General features: G+C 31.9%; 1 protein-coding gene across 3 annotated transcripts in view; it reads right to left on the bottom strand.

The window, feature by feature from the left end:
• The window catches only part of LOC129957560 (cell adhesion molecule Dscam2-like), a 317,574-nt gene that overhangs the window by 162,048 nt on the left and 130,633 nt on the right, over positions 1 to 24,893 (bottom strand). For all 3 annotated transcript variants that reach the window (XM_056069919.1, XM_056069921.1, XM_056069920.1), the window contains exons 4-5: positions 21,671 to 21,820; positions 11,079 to 11,196 (exon numbers count right to left, since the gene is read on the bottom strand). In XM_056069919.1, coding sequence (XP_055925894.1) covers positions 11,079 to 11,196; positions 21,671 to 21,820 — 268 coding nt within the window. The remainder of the gene's footprint in view (positions 1 to 11,078; positions 11,197 to 21,670; positions 21,821 to 24,893) is intronic.

Here is a 24,893-nt window from a genome sequence, read left to right as displayed (position 1 = left end):
AACACTAATTCACTGAAGTTTCCTTTCAAATTAGAAAATAATGTAAACAGAACTGGAAAAAAATTAAAGAAGCTTTCAGACTTTAAAAGGATTGGTGGCATCACTCCGTCCGCCAGACAGAATTTAAACAAAAGCAAAATCAAAGAACAGAGCTCTAAAAGCAGCTTAGCAAATATTCTTTCAACTCATTAATACGTAGTCATGACAACCGAGCAGTTTCAGTATTGAAAATAATAGAACGTAATTATAATATTGTAATTTTTTTTAAATAAAGAACTAGAGGAAATTTTTGATAATAATAATTCACCAAAGCTCTTCAGTAATTAACTGCTCAGTAATCAGGAAGTAAAAAAATAAACGAAAATAGCATTAGCTAGATATTTTTTTTTTCTTATCAATTTTTAGCTCCTGCATATCATTTTGATGAGAATTATTTTTTAAAATATCGGTGAATGCACATCCTAAATTAATGCGGCAATTAAGAACAGCAAAAAAAAAAAATATTTTTGTAGAAGTAAAAAAAAAAAGATTTAACTCATTTTTATTGTAATTATTTCAAATGCCCGGAGCATAAAATGTCAAATAAATGTAAATTGGAATTTTTTTTTGATAAAATCTTTTTTTCTTCCAGTCCAATGACAGCGAACAAAAATATATTTTTTTCAAGGAAACAATAACAGTTTGTTTAATCCACTTGATTCTTTCATAAATATCTTCAGCGATGATATCGATTTTTAAATTGTCTGTATACCACTGAATGAATGAATACTTGATTTTTTTTTCATAATCTTCTTTATTCTTTTTTTTATTCTTTGCGAAAAATTCAGATTCGTTTTTTTATTCTTCCTTTCTCCGCTAAATTCGTTTTTTTTCTTTCTTTTCTTGCTGCTTGAAGAAGGATTGTCTTAAGGCGTTCTCTGCGTTTAATTTAAATACTGCTGCATTTCAGACGAGGTTTTTCGTTAAGGAAGCATTTTCTCCGAATTCTTTACTTTGCATATACGGTTAGTTTTGAATCTCTCCTCACATTTTATTTATTTTTTTATATTTCTTCTGTTTTCAAAGTGAGAGTGATATTTGCTGGCAGCTTTCCAGATTCGGCTCTGAGTACAATACCACAGCTGCTTATGATAAACGCAGTGACTGATGATGACATTAGGCAAGATACCCAGCTCAACAAAGTTTAGTGAAGTTCTTTGAATGAAAGGTTGTGTAAAGAAATATATTCCAACCCTCTTCGGTGAGTAAATGATGCATTTGAGCCTAAAGGCAAGTGTGATATATTTTTTTTTCAAGCTTAATAGCCTGAAGAAATGTCTACATATAAAGACAAATTTACTTATTAAATCTTAATTTCTTTGTATTTCAATAAATATTTAATTTTCTTTTATATATACATTGAGACATTGCGTAACTGGGGAATCTTGAAGACCCTGTACTTTGAATAAAAAGTGATACTAAGAAATATAATCAAACCTTCTGTAGTGAGTAAAGAGACACGTGTTAAAACTTACTTTAATTTTTTCCACCTTAATACCTGAAGAAATGCTTACATATAAAGATAAATTTGCTTAATTTCTTTGCGTTTCGATGATTTTTTCTTTTCTCTTATAATCAGGATGGTTATAATTAAAGTTTCACTTTGAAATAAATGATCATAAAAGGAAAAGCATTGCACCGAATGTTATCAAACTTGGTAATATTAAAAAAGACCATGGAATTTCTTTTCCTTCAAAAAAGTGCAAAACTGACCACCAGGAGGGAAATGACGTTGTATGCTATATTGTTAAACAAATTTAGACATGAAGACGTCGGTTTAGGATATGTTCAATCGTTTCTGGAACGAAATTGTTTGGGGTTGGTTATGCAAAAATCGCAATTGCTTATAATTGGCTTATGGCAGGAAGAAGCAAATAATTTATGCAGTTGCCTTGTACACGTCATTTGATTCTCCAGATAAAAGTGAGCATGTTTGTCAGAGTTAAGAATCGGCAATATCTCTAGCCATGCAAGATCGTGCTTTTGTCGTTAAATGTTATTATGAATGTGATAACAATGGAAGACATGCTTTGTAAAGGCCCAGTAAGAGGAACACGCCGAGGGCCAATGACACAGGAGGATGTGAGGAAAATGACGACAAAGTTTGAAGTCGCAGGGTTGTTATCTGTTGAACTTGAGAGGGGAAGGATATCTGCTTTTATGAAAACCGAGGAACCTATTGCATTAACAGTGGAGGAAGCAACAACAGAAAGCACACATAGTCTACAAAATTGTTCTAAAGTGCTGCAGTTCTACCATACAAAATATCAAATATGTTCAAAACCGTCAACTTAACGACCCTGCTGCAAGAAAAAACTTTCGTTTTGGAATTTCTTGTACGGATGAAAACGGGAGAACATTGGCCATGGAACGTTTTGTGGACAGATGAGACCCACTTTTACCTAAATGGTGATGTCAACACTCATAATTGCAGGATTTGGAACAAACAAATACCTCATTTTATCTATTGCATTCTTCTAAAGTCACCATTTGGTGTGGTATGGCAGAGTGTTTCATAATTGGATACTTTTTCTTTGAAGAGCTGCCGACAGCTAGATCTGTTACATGCAGTGTGACTGCAACTAACTTAGAGTCAATGTTAAAACGTTTCATGATAAATAAACTCCAGCATCGTGGCATTTTGGACACCATGACTTTTATGCAGAACGGGACACCACCGAACATTGCTTAACAATCTCTCAGTTATTTAAGCCTTATTTCATGAATCAATGGATTATAGGCCGAAATCCCCATTTCTTGGTCACTTTGGTCAAGAGACCTTAAACCCTGTGACTTCTGCTGTAGAGCTATTTCAAAAGCACTGTTTTTGGTGATAATTTAACAGTTTAGCGGAATTGAAAGATGCGATATACCGGCATGTACGTAACATTCCTCCTAATGTATTAAGAGCTAATGTTGAGACTGCAATAATGCGATTGAACTTGCTTTCAGAAAATGGTGGACACAACATTGAATATGCTCTGTAACACGTATCAGAAATGATTAAACGCATTTTAAACCGAATTCTTCATGTCTTATTTCGTTTAACAATGAGTGTCATTACCCCTCCCCCCGCCCCTAGTGTTGAGTTTTTGAATTTTTTTTTTTTTTTTCCCCTGAAAAGAAATTGCCATGACCTCTTTTTAACAATTATCAAGTGTGATAACATTTGGTCCAGTAGTTTTTATTTTATGACCATTTCAAAGTGGAACTTTGATTATAACCACCCTTAACTTTGAGGCATTGCGTAATTAGGTGAGATTGAAGAGACTGTTCTTTGAATGAAAAGAGATATTAAGAAATAGACTTCAACTTACAACGGTGAGTAAATGATGGCGTTGAATTTAAAAGGCTGGTTTGATATTTTAATTTTCGTTTAACTTTTTGATAGCCTGAAAAATATTTAATCTAAAATGTATTCATCAAATCAATTTTTTAGAGTTTCCGATGAAGTGGAACAACACACATCAAATTTCAAAAGCAATTTTCATTTTCGTGTACAAAATATGGAGAAAATATTTTAATCGTCAAAAAATTCGATTCCTTCAACCGGAGTTTCAAAAAGAAAATCGAAAAATTCATTTTTTTTTTCATTTTTTTAATAGAATTTTCTTTTTTCCATTCTGAATATTCAATGACCAACAAAAATGAAAGAAAAAAATCTGTAAAAATGTGAAAATCAGACTGAAAATTAATTAAAATGTAAGATAAATGCATGTCGTAGCAATTCGTCGCGCTGCCAGTGATAATTCACTACTTCAGCTGATTTCATTGAGGATAAGATCCTTTGAATTTAGAGGCCCTGGTGCTGCAATCAGTATAGCGTCGGTTCCCAGCATGGATCCATTTTTCACTTCCATTCAAAGTCTACCATCCTTCCCTAAATTTTTTCCTTTCTCTCGCTCTCTTTGGATGTTTATGAGTTTTGGTTTAGATTTTTTTAGCCACAAAACACATATATTTTAGTGAATATTCATTTTTTTGAGGGTGCACTTCAAAATGAAGATATGCGGATAATTTTCTATAAGTTATACAAAAGGAGAGTTTTATGAGGAATCAATTATTATTGATAATTACATATAAGAAACAATGAACGTTGCGTTGAATTCACTGCATACTTTATTTGATATTCATTATTGGACGATTATTATCGAGTATTGATGAGAGCTTGGATGAGCATTATCGAGTATTTGTAGTGGTACTACAACGTGCAACTAAAAACTGACATTTGCCGCGAGGTTTAAATCAAATTGATAGTGCCGCTTTGTGGTTATTTTTTGATCTCGGCAAGTATGCAAATTAACGACTCCTTCAGTCTCATGCGCACGTTCTCTACACGCTTAAGCTCGCGAAGCAAGAAGAGAAAAAAGAAGAAAAAAAAAAAAAAAAACGCTGCCGCAAACGGAACGATTGCTGACTGAATCTTTAAGCGTTTTTTTTCACTAATCTCGCAATTGTACAAAGTCTTGTAAATATGTTGTAATTAAATTTTCTTTAACTTAAACCTTGTTTTCTTAGCTCTAGCATATTTTAAATTAGGCAGGCAAATTTGTAGGTTAGGTAATTGAAACTAGCACTAACCCACAAAGTGGTGACCCGGATAGAAGAAACTTTAACGCATCAAGATGACTAGCGAGCATAAAGATGTTTGTTTCGCTAACAACTAATCCTTCAACAAATGACGATTCCAGTCCTGTCGTTGCTAGAGTGTCGTTCAAGGCACCACCATTTTGGAAACAGAATCCCAAATTATATTTTGCACAGATTGAAAGCCAGTTCGCCATTGCTGGAATTACAAAAGACGAAACCAAGTACCATCTTGTTGTAGCTGCCATTGAAACAGATGTGATAGCAAAAGTCAGTGACATAATTTTGAACCCACCTGAGGAACTAATGTATGAAGCTTTAAAGAAGCGCCTGATTGAGCAATTTGCAGATTCAGAGACTCACCGGCTTAAATTGCTTCTACAAGAGCTGCAACTTGGGGACGATCGTCCGACTCAACTTCTGTGCAAGATGCGAGACCTCTCTTCTAAGGTACCAGAAGACCTTCTAAAAAATTTATGGTTACAACGCTTGCCCACAGCTGTACAGCAAATCCTAGCTGTCAGCACCGGTGATTTAGATGCTCTTGCAAAGATGGCAGACAAGGTCTTGGAAGTTACTGAATCGTCATCCATCCACTTGGTCGAAGGCCCGAATAGTGGATGCAAGGACTGCCACACTTCGAAGGCAAATCGAAGAGCTCTCTAAATCGGTCAAAGATCTCCAGGATACCAGAACAAAATGGAGAAGACAATCCCGAAGTCCAGCTCGTGGAAGATTTTCGAGAAGCCATTCTAGTTCACGAAGATTCGACCCCAGTGCTGGAATTTGTTGGTTTCATCATAAATTTGGAAGCACTGCCAGAAATTGCAAAAAACCTTGCAATTGCAATCAGGAAAACTAGAAAGGCCATCGCTTGAGGCCACAAGCGTATACGGCCAATCTAAAAGAATGTTTTTGGCCGACAAATCAACTCGATTCCGATTTTTAATCGACACAGGTGCCGAAGCCTCCGTCATTCCACCAACAACTATCCAAGAAAAGAATTGCACCGCCTCTAAACTATAACTATTTGCAGCAAATGGAACTACTATTTCAACTTTTGGCGAAAAACTTCTTAACTTGGACCTAAACCTTCGAAGAGTGTTCCGGTGGCCATTCATAATAGCATCTGTATCCCACCCCATCATTGGAGCCGATTTTCTTAAAACCTTCGGTTTGCTGGTCGATATGAAAAATAACTGCCTCATCGACACGAGCACTGGAAGGAAGATTTCAGTTCAAATGATAGCCTCGTCTGAAGGAAAAATCACTCTTCTTGCTGAAGACTCTCCTTACAAAGAACTTTTGACGGAGTTTCCCGAAATTACTCGAGTGGAAGCAAAGGCTAAAGTTAAACACCACATTGAAACGACTGAACCTCCGGTATTTTCAAGGGCAAGAAGACTTCCACCTGAGAAGCTAATCATAGCCAAACGAGAATTCCAATACATGATTGATCAAGGCATTTGCAGACCATCCAAAAGCAGTTGGGCATCACCATTGCATATAGTACTGAAAAAGAATGGAGATTGGAGACCTTGCGGCGATTACAGATGACTGAATGCAGTTACAAAGTCTGACAAATACCCGATACCCCATATCCATGACGTGGCACTTCTACTAGAAGGAAACACCATTTTTTCAATTATCGACCTTTTTCGAGCTTACCATCAGATACCGGTGAGAGAAGAAGACATACCGAAAACAGCAGTCATCACGCCTTTTGAACTTTTCGAATTTCCCTTTATGAGTTTAGCTTTGGCTTATGTAACGCTGCGCAGACATTCCAAAGATTTATCCACCTCATTTTGCAAGATCTAGACTTTTGCATCCCCTACATCGATGACGTCTTGGTTGCATCGAAAAACGAAGAGGAACACATCAGCCATCTACGTATCCTTTTTAAGCGTTTTCAAGACCAAGGAATTCGAATCAACCCTTCAAAGTGTAATTTTGGAAAATCTCAAGTAAACTTCCTTGGATACAAGATTACCGAAAAGGGAATACAACCAATGGAAGAAAAAGTTTCCTCAATCGTCAATTTCCCGAAACCCTCAACTGTACAGGAGATGAGAAGGTTTTTGGCGATGATGAATTTTTACAGTTTTATCCCGCATGCCGCATCCACCCAAGCTCCATTGTTTTATTACCTTAAAGGTGCAAAGAAAAAAGACAAAAGACCTATAGTTTGGACAGTTGAAGCTGAGAAAGCCTTCCAACAGTGCAAAAATGATTTGGCAAATGCTGCAACTTTGGTTCACCCATCATCATATGCTAGTATTTCCTTAACCGTTGATGCATCCGACACAACCATCGGAGGAGTTCTACAACAAAGCTCTTCGGACGGCTATCAACCACTTGCATTTTTCTCAAGAATGGCCCGAAGCTTTTCCGATCCAAGACATCACTTCAGAAACAGTTGCCCGTACGTTATACGAAAATTGGATTTGCCACTTTGGAGCCCCATCAAAGATAATAACCGACCAAGGAATGCAGTTTGAATCTCATCTATTCAAGTCCTTAGCTGCACTTTTGGGAACTGAAACCATTCGGACCTCACCATATCGACCATCCTCAAATGGAATTATCGAGCGGATTCACCAAAATCTAAAGTCCTCAATAAGATGCCACGCAGACCAAGGATGGGTGGATGCACTTCCTACGATATTAATGGGATGGAGAGCACCTTACAGAGAAGACCTCGAAGTTACTCCTGCACAACTAACTTCCGGAACTAACATCAGGTTGCCAGGTGAATTTTTCTTGAAAAACAAATCCAGGATTGACCAGACAACTTTTGTTGGTAAACTACAACACATTATGCACAAGCTCAGACCAGTTCCGGCATCATCGCACAACCGTGAAAATGTTTTCATTCATAAAGATCTACCCAATTCATCTCATGTGTTTGTTCGGCACGACGGAGTTCGCCGTAGACTACAATCGCCATATCAAGGCCCCTACAAAGTTTTGTCAAAGTCAGGCAAACTTTTTAAATTGCTTATTAATGGAAAATCATCTTTTATCAATGCAGATCGACTGAAGCCAGCATTCCTCGCATCGGAAGACGAGCCACCGACAGTAGTTGGTAAGAAACAAGAACCAGTAACAACAACCACTAGGTTTGGCAGAAAGGTTCGCTTTCGAATTGATCCAAAAAATCTACGTTGACACTGGAGGGGGAGTCCCTGTAGCGGTACTACAACGTGCAACTAAAAACTGCCGCGAGGTTTAAATTAAATTGATAGTGCCGCTTTGTGGTTACTTTTTGATCTCGACAAGTATGCAAATTAACGACTCCTTCAGTCTCATGCGCACGCTCTCTACACGCTTAAGCTCGCGAAGCAAGAAGAGAAAAAAGAAAAAAAAAAAAAAAAAAACGCTGCCGCAAACGGAACGATTGCTGACAATCTTTAAGCGTTTTTTTCACTAATCTCGCAATTGTAAAAAGTCTTGTAAATATGTTGTGATTAAATTTTCTTTAACTTAAACCTTGTTTTCTCAGCTCTAGCATATTTTAAATTAGGCAGGCAAATTTGTAGGTTAGGTAATTGAAACTAGCACTAACCCACATATTGATGAAGCATGGGCGAGTACTTTCGAATATTGATGAGAGCATGGACGAGCATTTTCGAATATTGATGAGAGCATGGACGAGTATTTTCGAATATTGATGAGAGCATGGACGAGTATTTTCGAATATTGATGAGAGCATGGACGAGTATTTTCGAATATTGATGAGATTATGGACGAGAATTGACAGGAAGAAGATGGAAGAACTATTTGGTTGGATAGAGGTTCTAATACTTTTTCTTTTAAATTATCTCTTAAGCATTCATATAATTTCTTTTGGCAAAATAAACAATAACTTTAAATCATTTTAAAAATCAGTCACCCTTTTTGACTACTTGGTTCACCGGAGTATTTGATTATATTTAATTTCAGTCAAATCGTTTAGATATAACTTCATGCTCTTGATTTCGACAATTGTAAAACATTAAAGTCGTGTTATTTTAATTGTTTCACATATGCTCTCCTCGTTATGTACATGAACCTTTGCAATGGACATCAGTCCTACGATATCATAAGATATATCATAGGATCTATAGGAACTGATGTCATATCTATGATATGACATCAGTGAACTCAAAATCAGGAGAGTTATAATATCAGTATGATATCATATTGCTATTATAACTCTGGGTAAAAACGTGAAAATTAGACAGAAAATTAATCAACAAGTAAGAGAATGCATATGGTATTGATTTTTTCTTGCAGTCAATGTAAACTCACTGCTTGAAGCGATTGAATTAAAGATCATAGTGCTATAAAAAAACGTGGACAAATTTTATAAGTTTTCTAAATTATAGCTTCTCATTTTTATTAGTCTTGTAAAATATATAGGTATTAAACAGGTATAAAATAGAAATTTTCTTTTTTAGCTTTCAATACCGAAAGAAAATTACATTATTAAATATTTGCTAAAACAACGAACACAAATTTAATTTCTGGGTAGCAACGTAATCTATTATGAAGCAAAATATATTTTTAAAAAATTCTAAAATTCGGGACAAAATTACACGTTTATTTAATAGGAAAAGTTAAAAGTATAATTTTGAAAATGTGAAATGGTGTAAAATTCATTTTTGTGCAGTAATATTTTCGAAATTTATCGTGTTAAAGCGCCAAAATGCTGCTTAATTTTTAATTATTAAGATTCTATTCAAAATAAAAAAGACGCTTTGAGATTCTCTTTCTCACTCAGAAAGTTATATATGAGCCAAATTTTGAAGTTATGGGTCAGATGGTCTGGTCTGTAGTCTATTCGCGAAGAGTGCCAACACACACTGTCGACACTGCTTCGTTTAGTAATGCCGGGGTAATAGGCTGAACACAACAAGAAGTGCCAACACAGAAGTATTATTAGTAGAAGATATTTTTGAAAAGCAACAACCTCATATGCGCATTTGAAATGAAACATTTTATGGGACATGTGTAACGTATGTAGATTATGTGTTTGATTTTATGTTTAATGTATATAAATTATGGATATGTGTCTAATTATTTGAAGGTTTTTTTAAAAAAGCGTAAATTTTTAACCAAGAGATTGAAATTGGTTAATAATTTTGCTGTGCTATGAATGTAATGTTTTTTTTCTTAATCTTCTAGACAATCTATTCGAAAATTAAGGCCAACTATAGGTAATCGTGGTAACAAAAGTCAAATATGCCTTATCTTATATGGGTGTGATGTCGGTATCATAAAAAGAATGTATCCGTTCCATGAACGTAAGACTCAATCTTGTGCAAACTTTTGGCATATCATCCAAAGGATTATTGGCAAAATCGTCAGCTTTCTTGTAGAGCTAGAATATACCTAAGATCATACAATCGATTAAATAAAATATAGGATCCCTCTGCGAAGTTGCCATTATTGTCCATAATGACTAACAACAATGTGATCTACAGCATAGATTCCCCAGGAACAAAAAGGTTGATTGTGAATGTTTAACATTCACTTTTTATATACATAGCATCATCGTTAGCTTATATTCTCTATCCAAAGGAGGTAAATTCTTCAATGAAATTCAACAGGAATATCGAAAAATCTTCTGGCAAAATAACGCATTCAGTGATGGTGAACTTTGGCCTTTCAACTATAATGATAATAGGAAGATTCCTAATAAAACATAATTTTTGCCATTAAAATCATTAATGGAGAGCATTTGATGGTAAGCATATGATATCGTACAACATGAATTTTTCCTGTTATCTGTGAATGTTAAGCATTCCGAAATCTACATAAGGAATGTCAGCAATTGCCTGTTTTTGCTGCACCCTAAGCTCCATATATCAATACATTTTCATTCAAGGAATTTACTCATTTCGGGAACTTTTATCTCCCTTTGCACTGAATTTGATATTTAAAAAGCTCTTATTTATGATTTTATTATATAGACGATGTTTATAATAATAATCTGCATTAGATGCTGCAATCAAGGGTAAGACTATTCAAGCAAAAATTAATCCATAATAAGACTAATTTAAATATTCTGAGAAATTAGCAAAAATATCAAATAAAAATTTTGCTTAATAAATAGCTTTAACAAACTTATCCTTATAGCTAATGATCTACAATTAGATTATTTTAAATATTTTGAGGAATTAGCAAAAAATCTCAAATTAAGATTTTGCTAAATAAGTAGCTTTAACAAACTTACCCCTATAGACTATTCAATTAGTATTTTACATTGGAAGAAAAAAAAATAAACTTAAAACTAAATCTTATTTTCTTGTTTATTTTTTAAAACTCCGTAATAAATAATCTCGAAATTTCTAAAAATTTAAATGTTTTAACAAAATAGCCATTTTTTTTCAAAGTTGTTGTTTCAAAATAATTCATGACACATTAGGAGATACTGAAATATGAATCTGTAGTATATAGATCTTTACCTGTATTCTGGAGCAGGCTGCGCTGTAGATACACATGGAATTCGCACATAGCTACCTTCATCAGCTCTCACTTGTGATTGGCTGAAGGTTATTCTTGGACCCATTGGAGAATGTGGCTCTAAATAAAAGATTCGTTATTAGATTATATTAATCTTAATTTAATATCACCTTCACATAATAATACAGATGTTCCAATTATACAGTTGCGTCATATTTAATAAAATTAGCCAATTGAGATAGAATCATTGATTCAATTATATTAATGTATAAGTTCACATAATTATTATTATAAAACATGATTAATTAGTCCGTGTCTGAAAATAGATAAAAAGGCAGGTAATAAGATACACAGAAATGAAAAGTGGAAAGAAGTTCTACGCAATCGTATCAGAAAAGCAATGAATATTTCTTGTCAGTTATATTTTTAATTTCGAAAAATATCAGTTAAGTAGAGAATTTTCGATTTTTTTTTTCAAAATTGTTAGTTTTTGTTTTCTTTTCTACAAGAAATTGTTAATTGAAACGTTTCAGTTCTTGCTGTATTTTGTCCCTTATATATTTTATTAATAAATATCAAACATTAAAATTTTCATAGCAGGTAATTGCTAAAATAATTTCAAAAATTATCTGCAAAATATGACATATGCATGACGTTATGTCATTTAATCATAATTTATTTCATCTCATAAGTTTATTTAGTTTCTTGTTTTATTTCACATTAAAAGTTTACTTGAATTCTTGCTTCCTTATAATCAATTCAAACTTTTATATTTTAAAAATAATTTCTGTGTTTGGTATTTCCGATTCTTGAAGTATGCTATAAATTGGAATAAAAATCGTTTGTCTTTTAGTTTTCTTTATAATCGTATTTTTTTTTTTTTTTTTTTTTTTTTTGCAAAATGATAATTGATGAATTTTCAAACATCTGCAATTATTTTACTGAAAGAATATTTTAAAATCTTCAGAAGAAGTGCAGATATTAAAAATCAAATTTAAGCTGTCTCACTCTGTTCTCAGACGAGAATTATTTTGTTGCTGAGGAATTTATAATAGTTAGAAATAACTTTTAATAGTTAATGGCAATACAAATTTTTAAAATTACCCTCAAACGTTTACTTTGTTAGTTGCGAAATAATTCTTTAAAATATTAAATACTATAATACATTTTTCAACCATACTTGATTAAATTACAATTAAGGTGCATGTTGTTGTTTTTTAATGTTTAACTACTAGCATAATATATATATATATAATTTTTTGATTGGTTCAGTTTCTTCTTTGATTGGTAACAGGTGCTTTTTAAATGAATTATTCTCACCTTATTATTGTTATTATGATTATTTTTCGTTTGCTTTGTTGTCATTAATATTTGTTGTTAATAATATATTTTAATTATATACAAGTTGATTGAAACAAATAATTGAACTAGGAAACCTAGAACCGCTCAGTCCATTATGCCATTTCTTTTTATACCTTGTAGAATCTTCTCAAGATTATTACCAGAGCCTTGAAAAAGACAGAAGCTTTCTTAATATAATTCGGGAACTAACACATATTCGAAACAAAATCTGAATTCGAATTTAGGAATATAATAATTTTCGAAGTTCTAATACACATATTCGAATTTCAGAAATTTTCGATTTCTGAAAAGATTTCCGAAACCCATATTTTTTAATATCTGTTTCGAAAATCTTTTCAGAAATTAAGAGCTAAAAGAAGGCAATCGATTTAATTTTTTTTTTCATATTTTTATACATTATATCTAGACAATTAATGTTCACGCGAGATGCATGAATTACTAAAAACGAAATGAATCTGATAAGATTTACACATATAATACAGGGAAAAATAATGAGATGCCGTAATACAGCATAACATAATAAGTAGCTTGTTGCTAAGTGACGTGCAAAATTATATTTCTCATGTAAGAGTCACGTAAAGTTTTTCTGTTATAAAATTTTTAAAAAATGAAATGCAATTGCTGATCAACAAATTCTTAGCAGACGATTTCTCCTTTTGTACATTATTTCAGAAAAAATAAATAATAATTCGCAACACAAAGTTAGAAATGTACAAAATGAACAAATTCATGCAGCGCGATTTGTAATTGAATAAATATTTCTGAAATAAAGATTTAATTGTTGGAAAAGATGCAATTATTTTTTGTGACATATTGAAAAATCATTAGAAATTTCATCATCACAAAAGATACGCATGATTTATTTTATTTATTTACTCTATCTAGAATGTGACTGATTGAATAAATAAAAAAAGTGCATGCATGAATAGTTATGGCATGAAGAACTCGCACATCTACCAAGTCTCGCCAGCTTTACATTCTTGGGTTAAAATAAAAACATACATTCTTGGGTTGGTAATAAAAAAAAACTTAATTATTTCTCGGAAATAAACCAAAATATCAAGTATAAGCAAACTTAGAATTTTGTTTGGAGAGAAGCATTTATAAATCCCCAAAACATTGTCGAAAACAATTTTATAGCTTTAGTTTCCCAGCTTACCAGAAGTAAAATTAAAACAATATCTTTTCTTTCAACCAAATCAAGTTCGACATACTTTTATCAATAATATCGGTGAAATTCTTTGATGGCTTTAGGTTTAATCTGTGTCAATTTTCAAATAAAGAAAAAGAAAAGAAAATCAAGGGTTTTTTTTCGTAACGGATATTAAAAAAGTCGAATATGTGACAGTTTCCTATTTTTTTAAGACAACTTCTATCTTTTTCAAGACATTGGCAATAATCTTGAGGAGATCTTGCAAGATACAAAAAGGAGTGAAAGAATAAACTGAGCTATTTCTATTTTTCCTGGTTCAATTATTTTCTTTCAATCAAATTGTATACAACTAAAATGAAATTTAATGTCTTAATAAAAGACCATTATGTGATATGAGAATATTTATCTGATAAAAATTACATTTATTTGGTAACAAAAAAACCATTTGATCTTTAGGAATAATAATAATAATAATAAAACCTTATTTGTATAGCAAGGAAAATTAAAATTAATTCAAATAAAATTCCGTGCTCTATTTTAATAGAGTCAAAACTTGTGCCAACAATAAACTTGTAAATATATGCATTTCTAATAGCGATGATGTATTTTCAAAATTTTCTTAATTTTATGCTGTTGTACTCCTATTTAAATTCCATAAGCATGCGTTCTCAAAACTCTCACTTAACCCTTTAAAGGGCCATTTTTTTCTAGTCATATTATGTTAAAATATTTTTAGGCTTGAAATTAGAATAAGAAAAGGGATTCATTTGACTTATTAGATAAATTTAATTTGATAAGTTAATTAATTTAGTTAATTAATTATTAAGAAACAAATCAAGACACATCATTTTGTGTAAGATAAAGAACTGAAGCATCTAAGTTTCTGTCTTTCTAAAAAAATTTGTCAGAACTTATACCAACCTACATAATTCATACAAAGATTGATAAATTTGGTGGGAAGCATACTTTCCAAGGCTCTAGAAAGGGTTAATTATGGCAACTAGGCGAGAATCAGAATACCAATATTTTTATTTTACTTTCTCGAAATCTAGAAAAATTACAGCAAACATCAAAAAATTCGAATTCAAGATTTTAACGTATCTGCATGTTTCAGATCTCCTTGAGTCCGTAAAACATCCTTTGGGTATTATACCTACCAATTTGTCTGTGAACCCTATAATTCAAAAACGCTTTGAGCTAGATAACCGAAATTTGGTATGTGAAGTTACGAAGTTACGAAATTCCCCATAAAGTTTATTTCTCTGGCTGTTAAATGAACTTCATAACTGGAAAAGGCAATCGATTATATAGATAAAATTTGGCACACAAGTTGAACATCTAACATATAGACGTTCAGACTTTATGGTTTGTAGAAATGGTCTGTAGTATGGTTTGTATTCCTGAAACTTTTTATTTTACATATTTTGTAATAAAATTCCTACCCTTCCATTTTTGTTTTATAACTAGATATATTTGGTAACTAGAAAATGTAATGCACTAGGTTGTTAAAATTTTGGAAACAGATTAAAAAATATATTATTATCTGATGATAGTATCTAAAATATAGATTCTTACCAAATTTTGAACCAAATTCGTCAAGCACTTGACCATCTGTTATTTTGCACGTTCATTTGCATATAAACTTAACAAATCATAACACGATGATTTAAATCAATAAAAATCGGTATGTTGTCTGGTGACTACAACTGTAGTTTTATGCCAAATTTTGGCGTCAATTGGCTCGTGAAAAAGTGTCCAAAATACATATTCTCGCGATTCTTTCAGTAAAAATGTTAGATTTAAATCAAAAAATTATGTTTCGCAACTCCTGTTCATCAACGACCTGTACATAAAATTTATGTTTTGTACCTTCATATGCTTGTAAACGTAACAAATTAAAACACGATTATTGAAGTCAATAAAAATCGGTATGTTGTCTGGTGACTACAACTGTAGTTTTATGCCAAATTTTGGCGTCAATTGGCTCGTGAAAAAGTGTCCAAAATACATATTCTCGCGATTCTTTCAGTAAAAATGTTACATTTAATTCAAAAATTTATGTTTCGCAACTCCTGTTCATCAACGGCCTGGAAGATCTGTTCATCAACGACCTGTACATTCATATGCGACCTGTACATAAAATTTATGTTTTGCTCATTTGTATGCATGTAAACGTAACAAATTAAAACACGATTATTGAAGTCAATAAAATTTGGTATGTTGTCTGGTGACTACAACTGTAGTTTTATGCCAAATTTTGGCGTCAATTGGCTCGTGAAAAAGTGTCCAAAATACATATTCTCGCGATTCTTTCAGTAAAAATGTTAGATTTAAATCAAAAAGTTATGTTTCGCAACTCCTGTTCATCAACGGCCTGGAAGATCTGTTCATCAACGACCTGTACATTCATATGCGACCTGTACATAAAATTTATATTTGTACCTTCATATGCATGTAAACGTAACAAATTAAAACACGATTATTGAAGTCAATAAAATTTATTATGTTGTCTGGTGACTACAACTGTAGTTTTATGCCAAATTTTGGCGTCAATTGGCTCGTGAAAAAGTGTCCAAAATACATATTCTCGCGATTCTTTCAGTAAAAATGTTAGATTTAAATCAAAAATTTATGTTTCGCAACTCCTGTTCATCACCGGCCTGGAAGTCTGTTCATCAATGACCTGGACATTCATATGCGACCTGTACATAAAATTTATGTTTTGCTCATTCGTATGCATGTAAACGTAACAAACTAAAACACGATTATTGAAGTCAATAAAATTTGGTATGTTGTCTGGTGACTACAACTGTAGTTTTATGCCAAATTTTGGCATCAATTGGCTCGTGAAAAAGTGTCCAAAATACATATTCTCGCGATTCTTTCAGTAAAAATGTTAGATTTAAATCAAAAATTTATGTTTCGCAACTCCTGTTCATCAACGGCCTGGAAGATCTGTTCATCAACGACCTGTACAATCTTATGCGACCTGTACATAAAATTTATGTTTTGTACCTTCATATGCTTGTAAACGTAACAAATTAAAACACGATTATTGAAGTCAATAAAATTTGGTATGTTGTCTGGTGACTACGACTGTAGTTTTATGCCAAATTTTGGTGTCAATTGACTGACAAAAATGTGTCCAAAATACATATTTTCGTGATTCATTCAGTACAAATTTTGGATACAATCAAAAATTTATATTTTGTAAATACTGTTCGTCAACTGCCTCAAAGATAATCGTGGTCTCACCCAAAGGTTGGCAAATGAGCAGATATGAGAAACTATATTAACAGATATGAGAAATTATATTATTATACCTTTAATAAGGATAAATTTATTTTAAATGTTTTCGATGGCATTTTATTTGTTTTCTAAATTGGTGAATTTTTCTTTTAAATTATTTTGACTGTTTTATTAACAATTTTAATAATTGATTTTAAAGTCTCTATCAGTTTGGTGCCACGTTAACACATTTTAAAATTTTTATATAATTAATTATTGCTGATAATTCAATTCTCAATATATTAAAACAGTTTATTACAAAAGAGAACACGCAATTGTAAAAAAGAAATCCAAAGAGAAAGCGACTGAAAAGTCAGTTAAAACATTTACATATTTATAAACATGAAACAAATTAAGTTAATAAAAGTGTTTAAAATGTGAAAAAAATAATGCATCCATAATGTAAATATAAAGTTTTAAGAAGTTTATTGTGTAACTATAATAAGAGATTGTTTTCTAGTTTATATATAGATTGTCTGCAATTGTTTCTAAAATAATTCATCTTTAAAGATAACTTAACAGCTCTAAAACTACATTTGTTTACTACAAAAGGACTTTTCTATGATGTGAGAAACTGCCTTTATTAAGAGTAAATTTATTTAAAATGTTTTCAATCACATTTTAGTTGTTTAGTTAATAGAATAATTTTTCTTTAAATTTTTTTATTGTTTTATATTGATAATTAATTTTAATAATTGATTTTAAAAGACACTATCAGGTGGCACCACGTTAACAAATTTTAAATTTTATATAATTAATTAGTGGTGATCATTTAATTCTTAAAAAATTAAAATAGTTTATCACAAAAGAAAAAGAGCAAATGTTAAAAAAAAATCGAAATAAAAAGCAATTAAAACATTTTCATATTCATAAATATAAAACAAATTAAATGAATAAAAGTGCTTAAAAAGTGAATAAAATAATACATCCAAATATAAATATTATGTTGTTGTATGCATATATACTGTATATATAAAGTTTTACTGTATTATACTGTAAATATAAAGTTTTTAGAAGTCTGTTGTGTAAATATAATAAGAGATTGCTTTCTAGTTTATATATCTGTTGTCTGCATTTAACTGCATTTAAATTTACTAAAAATAATTTTCTATGATGTGAGAAAGTGTCTTTAACAAGAATACATTTATTTAACATTTATTATATAACATTTATATACATTTATTTATTTACATATTTTATTTGTTTACTAAATAGGAGAATTTTTCTCTTTAATTTTTTTATTGGTTTATTTTAACAACTATTTTCAGTAACTGATTTTGAATGTCACTATCAGTTGGTATCACTTTAACAAACTAACTGATTGCTGATACTTTAATTTTTAAAATATTAAAATATTTTATTACAATAAAAAACAAGCAAATGTATACGTTATTTGTTTACTAAATAGGATAATTTTTCTCTTCAATTTTTTTACCGATTTATTTTAACAATTATTTTCAGTAACTGATTTTGAATGTCACTATCAGTTGGTATCACTTTAACAAAATAACTGATTGTTGAGACTTTAATTTTTAAAATATTAAAATATTTTATTACAATAAAAAACAAGCAAATGTAAAAAAAGAAGAAAAAAAAAACTGAGAAAGCGACTGAAAAATCAATTAAAGGATTTCACTATTTATAAATATGAAACAAATTAGATTAATAAAATTGTTTTAAATGTAAATAAAATAATACATTCAAATAAAAAAATATTATGTTGTTGTATACATATAATATAAAATAGATATTATGTTTTGAGAAATTTGTTATGTAAATATAATAAGAGATTGCTTTCTAGTTTATATATCGGTTGTCTGCATTTGTTTTTCAAATAATTCATCTTTAAAGAGAACTGAAAAGATCTAAAACTACATTTAAATTTGCTTAAAAAAAGAATTTTCTGATTAAATGCTTTGCATTAAATTCAAAAATATTTTTCTTTTCCGTTTAGTGTAATTAGTGCGGTTTTCAGAGAAAATGGAAGAACAGATTTATTTGAAATATATTTTATAGAATAGAAGACGTCGTTAGATGAAAGGAACACCAATCAGTGGAAATGAGTTCTCGGAGACGTTAGCAAGACTTCCTTTTCTTCCTTTCTTTTCAGCTTTAATATAAGTACTCAAGTGGAAATATTTAATGAATTAAATCTGAAATCAAATGGAATGTTTACTGAACATTTCAACCGCATTTTTCTGCATCGTTATTTTCTAATTTAATTTTCGTTGAATTTTTTTACAGATAATGCATTAATACAAATATTCCATTCAATAATGCAAAAAGAAATTAATTCAGTATTAGCGAGTATTCACGTTAATGTCCATTGATATATTTTCTCAGAATAAACCAACTTTTATTGATTCTGTTTTAATGAGCGCTGGTTTAGTGATTTTAGAAAAAAAAAATACAATTTTTATTTCGCTCGACATGTGAATTTGATAGGTACTTACTAAATTGAATTATACGTACATACTAAATTTCTACTTATGAAATGAAATATTTATAAGCATATGCGAAGAACTGATTTACGGATTATGCTTTAAAAAGAAAATTGTGAATTCCAAATTTTCTCTTCGTTAAATTATGCATAATTTCTGTTCATTACTTTATGCACGATAACTATTTTACTCTTGGTATGATAATTGTAAATAATTTATAAACCATCAAACATAGGCATAGATTTTAACTTAGAAAAGTACTATATATATATATATATACAGCTATGTTCTTGCATAATTTCTTGTAGAAAGTCATAAAAATTATATTTAATCGTTTTTCAGTCAATAAATATATATCTGAAAAAATTATGATACTTAAGTTTTTATTCATTTTCTAGGTCCTTTTATTCATGTCTAAGTATATTATTATTCAAACCTTAGCGTTCAAATAAAGAATTCTAATCCTCCATAACATAAACTAATAGAATTAGGAACCTTTGAATGTCATTATTTAGACTAACCAAGGTCACCTCCAGGAGAAAAGTTTAACGATCTTTGATGTTCTCCGCGGTTCAAAGGTTGACTTTGAGGTTCATTACAAGGTCAAAGATTTATTGAATAATCTTAAGTTCAAATGGTCTAGAATCTTCTAAAATAATGATATTGAAAGCTTCATAACTCGATAAATTTGGATAGCAGTAGAGTGACATTTTACACACTTGAATTGTTAACGTCAGAATTATGTTGCTAAATATGATTGATAAAACCGAGGGAATGCAAAATTTTAATAAGTACATTTATTCAATGAAATGACATGAAAATTTTAATTTTCATGTGTCATTGAAATTATTTTTCGAGTCTAATATACCTAATTTTAACTGTTTAGAGATTAGCTCTTGGGTTACAGTTAGAGTAAAAATCTTAAACACACAATTTGTTGGATTTTTTTTATTAATTTCTAACAGTTAATTCATAAAGCACAATTATACTCAAAACTCATGTTTCTTAAGAATAGGACACTATACATTTTATTCTTGAATAATTTAAATTTGTTCTCTCATATTTAAAGGAAGTGCATTCTGTTATTACATTCTCACGCTCTCTAATTTTTGCTTGCAATCCTCTTTCTGTTTGTTTGCAATCATTTGAAGTTTGTATTATGCTGGTCAAAATTTGAAGGCAAATATAATTAGTTACTCGTACACTTCGCAGATTATACATGGTTCATGGTTATTTTCGGAAAGCGTTTTACGAAGTTTGGCTCATATGTTAAGATTGCTATCGGCAATGATCTTGGTAAGTTTTATTCTTTTTTAAATAATCATTTTCGGATAGTGTCTTAAATAGTTACTAACTATTATTATAGCAATCGACAATGATCTTAGTAAGTTTCATTCCTTTGAGGTAAACTAAATTGTTGAAAAACTACCTTTTTTCATATTTTTATCTAATAGACATTTTAAGTAATTTTATGTTATTTACTTATTGCCTATATTCTTAAGTCAAACTACGAAATCACTTGAGGTAATCCAAAGTAGTGACAAAAACCAGCATGAATTATCTCCCTAAAATTTTATCGCATACTGAATAATAAATATGCATTATTAACCTCAGGGCATTGACGAGCTATAGTTACGATATAGTTCGTTATAACGAACTATAGTTACGACATACTCTGAATGTAGACGTTGCACTGGTAGACAGATTTTTCTCGTTATCCTCATGACCGTAATATCGATGTTTTAAGCATTGTAGTTTATTAGCTTAGGAGCTTTGGCAATTGATCACTGGAATGTGGTTATTATAGAAACACTAAAACAATGAAAGTATAATCAAGATTTCCTTTTTTTTACTACCGACTAAAATCAAAATTCGATGCAGAATTACAAAGATAATAGAAGAACATATACTTAATTTCATATATTCACATTGTGTTTTTAAACTTTAATTTTCTTCATGCTAGTGCAAATACAGACCGACAAACAGTCAACCTTTCGACGGATTGGTTTTACATTTGAGGTGTATTGACAATTTAAGAATAAATCTGCTTGCCAAATTTTATCCATTAAATTATATTTTGTTTTTTTAATTATCATGTTAACTTAATGTCACATAATTTTATAAAAATCAACATATTTCTGGTAAAGACCATATACCAAATTTCCAGCTCAAAGCGTTTTTGATTTATCACTTTCACAGACTGACATATATAATTTCACAAATGTGTACTTTTTTTAATCAAGATCGTGCGGAACGTAAAGATTCTTCAAAATATCAAACTTGAATTTTGTAACAATTACAATACGATTAATAGCAATTCAACTGACATTACAACATTAGGTTTCCGTACCTGTAACAATAACTTTTCCAGTTGTTGGGCTGAGAACAAGTTCTCCTGTCAATCGATGTCTCGCTCTACATTTGAAATTGCGTTTACCATCAGAGTCATCCACACGGTGTATAATGAGCTCTCCTGTGGATAGCACTGTATACTTATCATCTAGAAAGAAAAGAAGAAGAAAAAAAAAAAGACATTAAGAGATCTTAAAAGCTACAATATATAAAATTTTGGGAAAAAAGTAAACATTTACTTAAGTTATTTTAAATTATTATCAATGAAAAATAAAATTATTGATATTAGCTTATTTAATGAGAAAACAACATACTACTTTAAACCCCTCTTTTATCCATTGAACGAGTATAAAATTATTTCAGTAAACAATAGATTCAATTATCCGACATCCCAATCTTATTTACTTCCATCCAAGAGCAGGGGCCGCAGTGGACTGGTGTAAGTTCTCGACATCGAGACTGGATGCCTCCAGGTTTGGTTTGGTTATATTAACGTCCCGTTTGAAGGAACATTTGGGCTATTTTGGGACGGACCTCGTAATTTTGAACCACGGTCAGATGAAGAGGACGACTCCTGAGCTGGCACCCCCCTCTCCACACCACACCAGCAGGAGGACGTTTGGTCATGACGGATTTAACGTGCAACAGACCCCTTTACACGACGGAATCGGGTAACGAACCTGAAACCCTCCGGTTCCGAAGCCGAGACATTACCACCAGGCCACCGCGGCCCCCCTGGACACCTCCAGATTCGAGACCTAATTCCATTGGAGAACCATCGTGTAAGCGTGTCTGGTGTACGTTAAATCCGTCGGGGGCTAACTTCTTCCCTCTGATGGTGTGTGGAAGTTTGGAGACAGGGTTCCAGTTCAGGTATCATCCTTCTGAAATGACCGCGGTATAACATTTCAAGGTTCGTCTCAAACTAGCCATGGTATTGCTTTGAAACGGGATGTTAATTTGACTAAACTAAACTAATCCCGTCAAGACTAATTAATAAAATGTAGTCAATAGATCCACTTTTTATTAAGGCGCTTCCAGACTTGAACATTCATGCGTTGAGAAAAAAAGAATGTGTACGAGTTTATTCTTGTTATGCGCGAATGATCATCTTGCGCCAAACACGAATCTCAAATCGCTTGTTTGTGGAGATTTTTATCATCGAACGTATGCTTTTAACATTGCTTACAAACAAATTGAAACGCAAATCATTGCAACTGTCTCATTCATTATGAATGAAATTTCAAAGGAAAAGAAAAACGCTGGGGGATAATAAGATTGCACCAAAGGTGGAATGTGAGCACAATATTAAAGGACCTATGATTTCAAGAATCATTGGACCAATTCAAAAATTTTGTCCTGACGTCTCCAGCTGACTTCGGATAGTTGATTCGGCCGGATTGCTCCTAAAGTGGCCGTAAAAAAATATAAAATTCCTATCAGTAGCTCCTGTTGCTAAAAGATTGGTTCTAACTTTATGTGTTTTGGCTACTGGGGAACACTTTGAGCAGTTTAGATTATTTGACCAGCGTTTCTAAACAACCAATGTCTTCCATAGTGAGGGATGTTTGCTAAGCACTTGTTCAAATCTTTAAAAGCCTTTAAAGGTTCTCTCGATATTTTCAAATAATTGCAAGCAATTGTCATTGGATCATTCCACTCGTTTGAAAGAAAGATACAACATACAACGAAATACAAGTATAAACAAACGAGACGAAGCGCTTTACTCAAGTAGTAAACCAGATGCACGTTTCTTATCTGAGCATGCATGCTCTGAGAATTCGTTTGATGTGGGACAAAAAACAACGACAATCTTTTTTATCCCGTTTGCAACATTCCTTGTTTCCCAAGAAAGCATGCGAAAGGCGAGAAAGAAATCGTGTAATTCTTACTCCCTATAGTGGGAATACGAGTGGACCACCTCTCGCCACATACTGGAAGCTCCTTTAGATACATATTCTATTCTATGCAGTAACCAAATCAAAGAGCACCCATATCCATGCATTGGATACGGTCTATATGGCAAAGCTACTGTGATCACACAGGAATTATCGATAAAGTGCTGAAGTTTACAGGGAAATCTGCATGTCCTCCGTCTGGATAGCATGAAAATGAGACTAAAGGCTGTGTCTTATTCTACCTCAATGGCCACTGAACAACTCTTCTTGTCGAAGATAGCCTCCTATTATGGACGTGGAGCTCAATATACTCTTCAGGAATCGGGAACTAACTACTGTAACATTCCCCGTTTCCCAGTACTGATAAGACATTTACAGCCAGCTGTGTCGTCGCTGTTACTTACTAAACTCTTCGAGATAGCCAGATGGTGGATCTTTTCACCTGAGTGATCTCACATCTGTTCATTAGCGACTACAGTGAAAGACTACAAGTGAGAATTCTTCGTCCAAGAGATATTGAGAATATATTCAAAGAGAAAGGGGGTGTCCAAACATCTGGATGCTAAATGCTTCTCATTGTGAAAGGACTATGATAACTCCGTGTTCCAGTATAGTCAGTGATGAAAAGTGCATCACACAAAGGACCTTCCCACGACCGACTGGCGGCGCTGAGAGAGTATATCGCTGAACCCCGATTGGCCGAAAGAGAGTTCAAATGACCAATGTAAATTAAGAGGCAGATATTATTACCGAAATAAAGTACGGAGAAGAGAAGAAACAAATTGCAGACAGACTGTAGACTACACCCACGAGTTCGGAGTCCGAGAACTGCCCCTGGAGTGGTCGTGTTGACTAACACCCTGTTAGTTCTCTGTGATGTTGTTTCTCCGTATTGATGGAGAACTGAGTTTCAAGGTAAACCTTCGACTTAGACTGTTGTGTCTCCTACTACAGGTGTAAAAAACTATTTATTTAATCAAGATTAGAACAAGTTCTTTTGTATATATAGGGCTGTAAAATAAAGAGTTGTCTGGAAATTCTGTTTCGTTATTTGATCAGTCTAGATCAAGACATTACACTATTATATCAAAGGTGTTTTTCTCCCATATTAGAGATGCCACTTGGTAGGATTGAAACTACAGTGACAGTAGAAGTCCTTTCGAATATTTTCCTAATTCATATTCCTGAAAGGAAATTTGCTCATGAAATTGCTATATGAGGAATAATGAAATAATTTAGCCTGTAAAACAAAAGACGGGAACGAGCTTGAAGAACAACTGAATGTCCAAAGTAGCATTAGACAGAGAATCGTGAAATTTTAGA

This window comes from Argiope bruennichi, chromosome 11 (assembly GCF_947563725.1).
Source record: "Argiope bruennichi chromosome 11, qqArgBrue1.1, whole genome shotgun sequence".
Lineage (NCBI taxonomy): Eukaryota > Metazoa > Arthropoda > Arachnida > Araneae > Araneidae > Argiope > Argiope bruennichi.
This window is presented reverse-complemented; position numbering and strand designations above follow the sequence as displayed.